General features: G+C 41.8%; 1 protein-coding gene across 1 annotated transcript; it reads right to left on the reverse strand.

Moving 5' to 3' along the window:
- Positions 1-1,688: 1,688 nt before the first annotated feature.
- On the reverse strand, positions 1,689-11,111 carry ALDH5A1 (aldehyde dehydrogenase 5 family member A1). Its single transcript, XM_053971077.1, has 10 exons — positions 10,815-11,111; positions 10,598-10,681; positions 9,491-9,661; positions 9,240-9,356; positions 8,671-8,814; positions 7,668-7,811; positions 6,844-7,002; positions 5,437-5,606; positions 4,634-4,692; positions 1,689-4,478 (listed from the first exon to the last, which is right to left on the reverse strand). The coding sequence occupies exons 1-10, from the start codon at positions 11,109-11,111 to the stop codon at positions 4,273-4,275; spliced, it is 1,551 nt and encodes a 516-aa protein (XP_053827052.1). The 3' UTR covers positions 1,689-4,272.
- Positions 11,112-12,335: the final 1,224 nt, after the last annotated feature.

Below are 12,335 nucleotides of genomic sequence, written 5' to 3' on the forward strand. Positions count from 1 at the left end.
ATTTTTGTACAGGCTATGGATCAGGTGCAGATGAGCTGCACATCTGTATTTTGTCTCTGTATGAAAGCACTTCTCCCTGTGGGTGGATGGGTGAGCTATTACAAAATTTATATTAGAAATCTGTTTCTAGAAAATGTTACTTATTGTAAATGCTATTGTATTGTAACTAGAATAATTTCTGAGCTGAAATTACTACATTTATGTAACTATTAATAAAGTTTTGTCTTTCCTTTTAGAAACTTGTCAGGTACTCTTTTAAGTACGGTATTCTGTACTGGATCCAACTCAGTACATAAGAGAGCAGGAAAAAATAATTTACTGCACTTCACAATAAATTTTCATGTGGTGCTTGTCCTTACTTGGTTTAATTGGCTGTGTGTAAGTAATCACCAGCTGTCATGCCAAGTGTGGTGGTTTCACAGGTGTTGTGGCTTACTCTGTAACAGATTCCATACTTGAGTCAGCTGCTTAGCAGTAATGAGAGATACAGGTTTGCAATATAACCCAAAATATGCTGTTCGAGAGGGGTAGGTTATGCTGCTTGTTTCTGAACTGGAAAAGAAAAAATCTTCCATCATTGTATATTAAGTTTGTGCTGAACAGTGGTAATAAAAGGTGCTATGAGACACAAGTGTCTTTCTGTAAGGAAAAAAAATCACCATGAAAAGCAACTTTTTAAGTCTGTTTGGACACACAGTGCCACAGTCCAGGTAGTACCTCAAAACACTGCCTGCCACTGGACTGCAAGGGAATACTGGCAGCTGAATGAGCTGATGAGATACAGGTGTCCTTTGTTGAAGAATGAAATCTGCCCCTTTGTTATTGCACTTAACATTTGGTAATAGCAGTAGCCTTCCCCCGTCCCCGTGAGTGCAACAGAAGATAATTGGCATAATTCCAAAACAACTTCAGCCAGTTGTGCTAAGCAACTTTGGCACTCACTGATGAAGTGACTAAACCACCAACTTCTCGTGGTTCTTCTTGGAAGGACCTAAACAGGAAGTTTTGACCTGGAAACCCTTTAAACAAGTGCTAAAATGTAACTTAGAGCTTCTGAACACCACACTTAAATCTTTAAGATAGCTAAGTTGTTAATATTTAGTAGAACAGGTAAACATAGTTTCTTGACATCTTATTACACAGAGAATATGGGGACTGTGTGGGTGTGTGTGTATGTTTGTGAAACAGCTCTTTAAAGAGTAATTTAAGAAAATAAAATGGAACTTGGCCATGACTGTGTCAAGTTGGAAATTAAGACAAGTTTCTCAGGCTTCAAGACTCTATTAAATAAACACAAGAAAAAGAGCTCCCCAAACTCTATTTTAAATCTTAATGAATGAAATAAAGAATTATACAAGTAATCACATTACAAAACCAGGGAAGACACTCTGATCTGTTCTGTGATAAAATGTTTGACTCAGCACAAAAGACTGGCATACAAAATGACTGATGGCATATTATTATGCCCAAGTACTCTCATCTATCTGATTTAGATTCAAGGGACTGTAATTGGGGGTACCAAAATCTTACACTATATGAACATGTAGATGCAAAGGGGTGGCGTTTTTTCCAGTGATAAAGCTGTCAGAAGAAAAATCTTCTGTGCAAATCTGAGAGATTGAACTTAATGTGGCTGCTGTCAATTTGTCAGTTCAGCACTGAATAAGGTAATAAACCACAAAATCTGGTGCTTTCATAGAAGTTATTTATATAACTGAAAACATTTTTTTAATCACAGTTTTAATATCCAGGAATTGCTAAACTATCACAAATGCAATCAACACAACTGAGGTGTGAGAATTCAAGTCTTTTGTTGAAGAATGTCAGTTTTTGCTATGAAGACAACTTTGATTATCTGTGCTTAACTGATGTAGACTTTACTGACATGAGGATGTTATGCTGAAATCCAACCACAATCCAATCTAGGCAAAAGTATTTCTTAAGTTTCTTACAAACATTATCTTTAATTATTGTTCTTGTTGTTAGGCATTGTAAAAGGTATTATTTGCTAAAAAAAAAGTTAACACTCATTAGAAGTGCTATTATCAGAAAAGCACATTAAAAAGACATTAAGATTTTAAATGTACCAATGCATCATCAGTAACTTGTAGTGAAGAGAGCAAGGGTTAAATAATTTATCCTCCAACTGCACTGTCCCAAGAAGGACACTCACATCAAATAGTACACTGTCATACAGCTGTAAGATGATTTTAATTTTGACCTTCCACAGTTCACAGGCAGATACAATTAAATTTCAGTGGCAGATATTCTACCTGTGTACAGTACTTTTAACTATGCCTGCATCACTGTGTTGTGGAAGCTGGGAACCTAGGCATGACCTTCTTTTACCCAATTGTTTTTTCCAATTAATACTAAACACATCAGTAGCCAAGGCTGGCAAACAGGTTTCTCCTACAACACCATATTCCCAAAACTCAGACAGCCTGTGTGCTCAATAGTGTTGTCTTAGAAGTTGGGTATAGGAAAGTTTCTTGCAACTGGTGTAGAAAGAGGCCATCCTTTTTGAGTTTTTGACAAGCACAGATAACAGTACTGAAGTCTTCACTACCACAGCTGTGTGGGTTTGGTGCATTGGGAATTACAGGAAAGGCAGTAAATACCCTATAACTGCCCTTCAGTTGGCATGATGCACACAGTATTGATAGATAACATGCTCCAGGACCCACTTGGTCTCAACTGCTACACAAATGCAACCATAAAAATATTTAAAAATAAGGAGTAGCAGTCAATGCTACTTTATGTGTGCTTTAAACAAAAACCCTGTGAAACTGTTCCAGCTTGCTTTCCTTCCTTCTCCAAGTCTTGTGTTACCTGGTACCTCTCTGCCTCGTAGGATAAAATATTTTAAAATATTTCATTTCATACAGTACATTTATTACTTTATAGGAAGAAAGATTCCGTTGCCTTCTTTATTTTTAATAATGAACACAAACAAAATTTATTCCATTTAACTTCTGCCGTACTGATTTATTCACCAAATTAACATTGCATGTTTAAAGTGCTTTGTTTGACTGCCATTAAAATGTTTTTAACAACATTGTTTATTTCATAATAAGGAAGCCTTACATCATCTTTTGAAGATGACAAGAGTAATGAGGTCAAGCCAAAGGTCAAAGCCTCACCTCTAACCACCACTATTTAAATCTTTATTAAGTCACGAATGAGCCGTGTTCGAAGGTTTTTAAGCCCTCCTCCCTATTGGACCTTCACCTGTGTAACCACAAATCCAATTCAAGATACAAAGCCCACAGGGATGGTTATCTGCTTCTATTCTTTGAAGGGGGTGAGTTATGTTCCTTTAAACACTGAGCAATATTTACATCAGCGACTGTACTTCTACCCAAGGAGAGTCATGGACTTTTCATGGAAGAGAAGGAGTTTATCTGTATCGTCATGTCACCACTTGTGCTTTCTTCACACAGCCTCCCCTTACAATTCTGCCAGTTGTTACTGTGAGTGTCTTATCTTCCTCCTGCTTCTCACTAAGCCAGCAATTCTTTGTCCTGGACTGTCCTGTTTCCAGGACTGCTGAGGCTAACAGGCATCAAACGAGCTATATTTCATCCTAGACATGCAAGCTGTTAGGCCTGAAGTACACCTCTTTGCTCAAAAACCTAAAGCTGAACAGGTAGCAGCCCTGCAGTCAGCATTAACAGTGCTGAAAAAGCTATCTCTTAGCCTATGTGGATGCCTAGATATAGCTCAAAACTATTCCTTTCCTTCTGTAAGCAGCAGATTTCTCCCACAATTTAAGAAAAAAAAAAAATCCCACACACTTGCTTCTATAGGAGGTCACATAACCACATTAGAAAGTGTGAGTATTTACACAAAATTCTAAAGGGAGACTGCCATCACAAAGGCTCCCTTATCCACACTAAGTACTAAAGGTAGTAAAAAATGGTGGTCTAATTTCCCTTGCTATAGGTTACAATCTGTTTTCATTATGCACAAGTCTCAAAGGTCTCCCAGTTACACAGGGATAATCTAAGAACAATAAATGTACATCCCTACTCTTTACTAAAAATAATGGACATTGTGATCACATTGCTGAAAAACTGGATGGGTAAACAAAGATTATGTAAAAACATTTGGCAGCACAGAATACTGTAGATATCTCTATACACACACACAACAGGCTGATTAGTTCTAATGAAGGTAGAAATTGCATTCATACATATTTCTGGCTCAAGAACCTTATAAAAACAGCAGCACTCTTCCCCAGGTTGTGTGGATTGTGCTGTTTGAAGGCTTTTATAATCCTCCAAAGCAGATGTATTTTATTTCTAAGTATTCATCAATGCCATATTTTGAACCTTCTCGCCCTAAGCCAGACTCCTTTACCCCACCAAAAGGACACTCCACTGACGAGATTATGCCTTCATTAACACCAACCATTCCAACTTCCAGCTGTTCTGCAACTCTCCAGATCTGAGCTGGATCTTGGGAGTAGAAATATCCTGTCATGCAGACACAGACATACAGGAGTGAAAATTAGTAAGAACAATTGCAGAAAAATGTGAAAAAGAGACTTAATGACATTCAAAATCATTACCCCATTAACACTAAAGCTCACAAAACCACAGAAATAGACTTATCTGACAGAGAAGCATACCTGCTAAACCCACATTAGCTGCATTTGCTATAGCAACAGCTTCTGCTTCAGTCTCAAATCTGTCAATAGAAAGAGAAAAAATAAAAATGAGGCCCACAGTTCTCCTGCTATCTTGCTGACTTACTGACAAGAAGCAGTCTTATTGGGAATTAAAATGTCAATTTAGTTTACCCAAAAGTGTATATTAAAAAGCGAGTTTAACTTTCATTTTGAAACACTGAAGTGTCTACCTCTTCTCTTAATTTAAACTGCAGTTAAGTAGGTAAGATTGCCTTTATCCCCCTGAGGTAGCTGGATGGTACCAAGACATTTACTTCACATGGGTTAGCCTACCTATTTCCCCAAATACACAGCACTCTCAAGTCTCAGAGATAACTGTATGTTCTTCCATCACATCCAATTGCTCTGCACAAAGGCAGGGAAGGCTTTAAGGAGAACAGACAGCTCCAACTCATCCTCTGTCAGAAAAGCTTAGGACTAGCAAATCACATGACAAAATTCCTGTCTCCTATTTCATACCACAGATCATGAAGCTGATGAAGGTTTTGCTACTATCTAGCCTTGCTTAACCATTGAGATACTTTAATTTTCAAAAAGTTACAGAGATGCTACGCTCAGGCCAAGAAAAAGAAACAAACAAGCCACATATCCAAAGTATGTTTTCACATGTGTACCCCAGCCTTTTTACAAGACTTGTGTGATCATACAAAAATTTTTTTTGTCTTTCAAATTTTGTTTATTCAAAATAATCTTCCACTGGTTTTTCAATTGTTAATTTTAATCTGTGGAATTAATAGTCTTACCTGATAACTGGTGCTAAAGGGCCGAATGTCTCCTCTTGGGTGCAGAGCATTTTTGTTGTAACATTAGTAAGTAATGTTGGCTCAAAGAAATTCTTCCCCAAGTTGTGTCGCTTCCCTCCAGTCACAACAGATGCTCCTTGAGAAACGGCATCCTTAATATGTTTCTCTACCTGGGTATGCATAACAAAAATCTTAAAGTCAGCATTTAAGAATGAGCAATAATACATTTCCCACTGAAGAAATAATACTCTCCCAATATTTAAGAGAAAAATTTGAAGAGAGCTTTACACTTTGCAGAGGATCATTTGCAATATTATCTAATTTCTCTTCAATTCTTGTTTCTCTCAGTCTAACATAATTTCAGAGGCATAAATTATGAATGTGGTCCCCAGCCCACTTTCTGTAGAAATTAAAAGCCTACACCTAATATGAGTAAAAATCTTTGCAGGACTAAAAACTGAATCTTATATCAGTGATCAAGCACTATGGAAATGAAGTGTATGACTGCCATGGAAAGAGAAACAACTCTCAAGATGGAACTGGCAAGAACATTTTCTTACATCTATGATTCTACCTACTCCCTATATTTACAATTCATCTAAAGACAACAAAGCAATAAGAAAAGTAAAGTAGCAATCCCCACCTAGAATACTGTCCTTTGAAATTACAGGAAGTGACTATATACAGTGTTTGTTTATTTGTATATATAGTTGTTCCTGATATACATACTACACTTTTGTGATGCAAGAAGGGAAGGCATGAAGGAAAGAAATTCAAGGACTGTATCCTTTGTTTCCCAAATAAACTGAGTATTTTCCCATTCTTTTATAAAGAGAATCTGGCAGCATTAATGTATAATGGATTCAAACCAAGCCTGCATGCAACTGAGCTGTAATATCTTACAAAGTATAGGCCACTTGACGCAAGAATCTTCAACCTTAGGAAGAGTGAAATATTATGGAAGATGTGACTTATTAGGGTTTTTTAAAAAATAAATATTTCAGGAGGTGCAGGTCACCCAAAACAGAAGACCCAGACCATGCACTTGAAGTTTCAAGTGATTACAACATCCAGAGTTCCGGTATTTTTAACCCAAATAAATTATTCTGCCTAGCTTTTGCCAAAAAAACACTGTTCCTCAACAGAAATTGTCAATCACAGTGCTTCAGAACTGCAGGATCACTGTACTGACTCTTTCCCTTCATGGAAACAGGGGGATGATACATGAGCTATCCACATCTCTTTGTCTACATGTACCCATGGACTTGGGGAACAGAACACACTTCCAGCCACAGTCCAAATATGTTCTAATAAAACAAGGGGGAAAAGGTGAAACATAAATGTAAAGTTATTATATGGATCATAGAAAGAAAATTTGGACATTAAAAATGAAATATTTACTTATACCTTTTCCACTGCTTTTTCATTTATTAGTGGTCCTTGGGTAGTTTTTGCATCAAATCCATTTCCAACATGTAGTTCTTGGCTTATAGCTTTAGCAAACTTTTCCACAAATTCATCATGAATTCCCTTTTGCACCAGGAAACGGTTTGTGCAAACACAAGTCTGAAAACAAACAAGATAAGACAAAACTCCTTTAGTTTGCATTGTATTTAATCCATCTATTAATTCATTCTGGCCTTCACGCCACAGAATCAGGTTACTACACTGATATCCCCTGCCTCTCCTCCCTTACCCTAAGCTGTTACCCAGCTATGCCATTTCTTTCATTACCCATTTCACTTTAGAAATAAAACTTCAATAAGCTGTGAGTGGGTGTGTGAAATATGTCACGCTGCTAAGTTGATTACGCTGGGGAAATGTTTTGTGAGTTTTGTGGACTCAGATATATGGATCAACCAAGGTCCAGAAGCTGCATGAAATACCTTCTAATTAGACTGCAGAATGCTGGACTGAGCAGCAAAAACTCAAATCTCACTTAGTGCTCAGGGGTCTTTTTTCTAACTCCTTTATTATCTGAGTTTGAGTTTGCTTTCTTCCTGAAATTTGTTTTTAAGTGCTTTCAATGATCTATTTATTTGTGCTATCCCTTTGCTCTGAAAAAAATATATGCGATTTCAGTGTTGCTATTTAGACTTGCTGGTAACTGGCTTTAGTGCCCAGAGCCATTTGTGAGCGCAGCACCTTTCTCTTCACAATGAAGTGTTCTATGCTTTCCTTTTACATAAAATAGCTCTTCATTGTCTATAAACATGGACAAAAATTCTCACCTGTCCTGAGTTTCTATACTTAGAAGCAAGGGCTCCTGCGACAGCCTGGTCCACATTGGCGCTGTCAAACACAATAAAAGGAGCATGTCCTCCAAGCTCCATGGAAACTCTCTTCACAGTGCCAGCTGCATGTTTCAGCAAGATCTGTAGGCAACAGAAGAGATGAACACATCTGTACCTCTAATAGATGTGAACAGTGGATGCAAGGCAGTGAAAAATTAACTCTGGCAAGGAAATAATCTGCATCTTCTCTACAATGTTAGACCATCTCCATAGAAAAAAGTAACTTTCATCCATTAAAATCCTTAAAGATGAAATTCTGGCCAAGGACTAATGCAGAGAAAGATTTTTATCAACTTCAGGTGAGGTCAAAATTTATACATTAATATTGTCAAGTTTTTTTTTGTTTGTTCTATTCTTTTTTGATAATAAAATCTTGACTATTCTTACAAAAGTTTTCCAAGATCTGACAGAATTTGGTATTATGATTTGCCTTGATACCAGACTTTTTCTTCATTCTGCATACAGCCATCCTAGAGAATTGTCATTTTGTAGCCACACTCTGCAGTTTTAGTGATTCGATTAGAGATGGTGACAAGATTGCTTATTGACTACCATTGATAGCAGAGATTCCAGGGCCTCACTCTAATACTTTCTCTCAACTGCTGAAGCCACTCTTGAATGGCACCTTTGAAACTCAGTTTCAGTGTTCTTATTAGTATGTTTTCACCTTATGATATAAACCAAGAACATCTTGTACAGGACTGTTCACATCATAGTTTATTTAATAAAGGGCAGTTATTAAGAATTGCAGACAGGCACCCTTCCGTGAAGTACTGATGCTAAAACATATAAGCAGTATCTCAAGAGGTACACAATTACTTGGACAATCTGTATACAGTAGCCAGAAAAGAATGCTCTGTATAAAGGCACACACTTTCCCCCTAGCTTTCTTGTATAACCACAGTAATAATCTTCAAGGATATTCTGTCCACATATGTACCTTTCCTGTTGCTGTAGAGCCAGTAAAAGATATTTTGGATACCAATGGATCAGTGCATAGAACTTCCCCTACAGCTGCTGTCTGTTGTCTGGAACAAGGGACAACATTATATACTCCTGCTGGGATTCCAGCCTGGTTTGCAAGCTGCAACAAAAGAAAAACAGAATTTGCATTGTTAGTGCATTTTGTAAGAGCAATGATTGTTCATTGTTTTGAAGAAAACAGTCTGTAAGTCAGTAGAAGCCAAAAGGACTCAGCACAACTAGGAACAGGTGCCACAGGTGCTTGAGAGAGCAGCTTTGCTCTGGTTTAAGCTGTCTGTGTTCAAAAGAACCAAATTAAAGATATAAGGATATATTTTGAGCATCAAAGTGGCCCAATCCACTTTGAGGCTCTAGACCATATTAGAGGCAGTTTCAAAGATTCTCAATACACTAAAACACCTGCATCAAGTCAGTTTGTCCTTTCTTCACATATGAAGCTGGCCAGAGCTACCTTCCAAGCCCATCTGATTCCCTCTTTACAGTATCAGTGCATTGTTGAGGAAAAGCTTAGCACTGAAAGCTCACCTCCCCAAGAGCTAATGCTGATAAAGGTGTGTCCTCTGCAGGTTTCACCACTACTGTACAGCCAGCTGCCAGAGCTGCACCAACCTTCCGGGTAATCATAGCACTGGGAAAATTCCACTAGGAAGAGAGAAGATAGTACAATCAAAGTTGGGAAAATTTTGCCTCCTGTTTTTGCAGAAGTAAGTGACATTTTGAGCTGGGGACTGAGCTGAAAACCTTCACATGACTCAGAAAAGTTCAGCTATGCTTACTGGGGTTATAACGGCTGCCACTCCTACTGGCTGCTTCAGCACCAGGACTCTTCTGTCCTTTCCAGATGCTGGAATAACATCACCATAAATCCGTCGAGCCTCCTCTGCAAACCACTCCAGAAACGAGGCTGAATACGCAATTTCACCCTGTGCTTCTTTCAGAGGCTTCCCCTTTGATTAAATCAGATTGAAGATACATTGTAAGCAGCAATCGGAAGCAATACAAACAAATTCAAGTAATTTTGGAGTTTCTTTTCTTTTCAGAGTACTTTATGATCCCCTCCCTCTGACATACACTGTGATCTCCAGCAAGGATTACATGATTGCAGCAGCAATAGTTGTGTGTATTCAATATACCATCATTGTATAGTCAACAATTTGTATGCTGTGCCTGGATTCATACCTGCCTAGGACAAGGAAGAGAAATAGCAAATGTAGTATGCATTTTTTTACAACCTCTAAGTTAGCTGCTATTACCACTCTGAAGAAAGACACACATCATGGCAAAACAGTTACAAGTTTATGCCAGGGTTATTTGTTTTGGGAGTATTGCTTTCGACTACCCCCAGGTCTGATCCCGTGGACTGAATAACCATTAGCTGCTGTTACACAACAGAGGAGCTGCTGAACTATCTTCCAGCAAGGTTTTGTCCAAAAGGACACCAGTTTGTGAGCTCCCAGACTACTCAGTGATACCGACTGTGTGAATCCAACTTGGAGACTTGCATGATTTTTCCCAGTCACATTTCTGCATTTCTTCCACAGGGACTACGGATTAGGTGGATGTAAGATTTTGCATGCCATGAAGCACATCATGGGCCTGGTTTCCTCTGATTAGGTACTACCGTTATCAAGCCAATGCATTTTATATATGAACAGAGAAGGAATGTTTGAAACGTCACACACTGACCTAGCAGACAAATGCGGGTGCACAATATGCCTAAAGTTATTAAAAAGGACATGATGGCTAACTGGTGAAGCACGCAGGGAGAGGCTTGATAGCTGTCACTTTTACTTGGTGTCCCTGTTCGCCTGCCTGTGTTGGGTTTCCCAGCGCGAGTGCCAGCACGGGGCAGTTCCCGTGCCCACCCTCGCCGCCCCACTCACGTTCTCGGCTGTGATGATCCACGCCAGCTCCTCCTTGTTCTCCATCATCAGCTCGTACCATCTGCGGAGGCGCGCGCTCCTCTCCTGGGAGGAGGGAGAGACAACGCTGCCGTGGCCGCCGCACGCAGGGACAGGGAAGCGAGGCCCCGGAAGACCCGACCGGACTGGACCGGACCGCCCCGAGGCCCCCTCGCCGCCATCTCCCGCGGCCGCTCACCTTGGCGGGGAGGCGGCCCCAGGCGCCGCCGGCTTCGTGCGCGGCCCGCACAGCCGCCCGCGCCTCGGCCGCCCCGCAGTCGGACACCCGGCACAGCTCCTCGCCGCTGGCCGGGTCCTGCACGGGGAAAGCTGCGGCCGTCTCCACCCATCGGCCGCCCACCAGGCCGCCCCGGCGCACCAGGGCGGCGGACAGAGCCCGGCTGGCGGCTCGCGCCGGCCCCGGGGCGAGCGGCGCGGGGCGCAGCGGGAAGCGGCGGCGGGCAGCGGCGGCGCCCCGCGGCAGGAGGGAGGCCATGGCCGCGCTCCGGCGACAGGCAGCGGCGCCCGGCACAGCTCCGGCACGGCCCGCCCGCGCCGCCGCGGAGGAGGAGCTGCCGAGGGGCTGGGCCAGAAGCGGCGTCCCGCCGGGGCACGGCAGCCCGTGGCACCGGGCCAGGGGCGACCGGTCTGCCCGGGCAGGGTGGGAGCGTAGCCGAGGAGGACTGGGAGCGGGAGGGGGCTTCTGCTTTCCGGAGCCTCGTGTCCCGCGCCCCATCGAGACCCCCGCTCCGTAGGGAGAGGGGAAGCCTAGAGTCAGAGTATCCTGTGTTGGAGGGAACACACAGGGATCATCGAAGTCCAACTCCTGGCCCTGCACAGCACACGCCAGGTGTCACACCATGTGCCTGAGGGCGTTGTCCAAATGCTTCTTGAAGTGTGTCAGGCTTGGTGGCCTAACCGCTTCCTTGGGGAGCCTGTTCCAGTGCCAAAGCACCTCTGGGTGAAGAACCTTCCCCTAATACCCAAACCAAACCACTAGTGACACAGCTTCATGCCATTCCCTCGGGTCCTGTCACTGATCACTACAGAGATCAGTGTCTGCCCCTCCTCTTCCCTTCGTGAGGAAGTTGCAGACTGTGATAAGGTTTCAGGGCTCTCAGTCTTCTCCAGGTTAACTTATGCAGGAGCACTGGCCCGTGGGAGCCCTGGGCCACTGGGTCCCATGACAGCTGGTGAGTCTCTGGCACAAGGGCCATGCAAAGCCCTGCCCAGTGCCACCATCTCGCTGGGGACTGGTGTGGCTGTGCCACATGCATGAAGGGTGGCTGGGAAATGCAGGGTGTCCAGCTTTTGCAGCCAGAAGTTCATAGCAGTACACTTGACAGGAGTGCTTCCGTGAGTCTCCCACATATCAGCTGGGCTTTCAATACTGACCATAAGACGCAGACTTAAGTGCACAATATCCTATCAGCTCACCAAAGATTATGAATTTGTATCACCTGCAATCAGGAGCTAGTGTTTTTGTATTGTATTAATAGTGCTTTGGCAATTTGCGTTAATTTCTTTTGTGAAATGGGATGTAGTTGCTGTAAGGCAAGCACACCATGAGCTGGACAAACTCTTGAGAGGATACTCTTTGCCTTGCTGTTGGATTTAACAGAAGTCTCACTGCTGCTGTGCAGTGATACACTGATTATACTGCTCAAATCCCAGAGATATTACAGAGTTCAAGTGGGGAGAATACCCACAGTTTATTTCT

Source organism: Vidua macroura, chromosome 1 (assembly GCF_024509145.1).
Source record: "Vidua macroura isolate BioBank_ID:100142 chromosome 1, ASM2450914v1, whole genome shotgun sequence".
In the NCBI taxonomy this organism is placed as follows: Eukaryota; Metazoa; Chordata; class Aves; order Passeriformes; family Viduidae; genus Vidua; species Vidua macroura.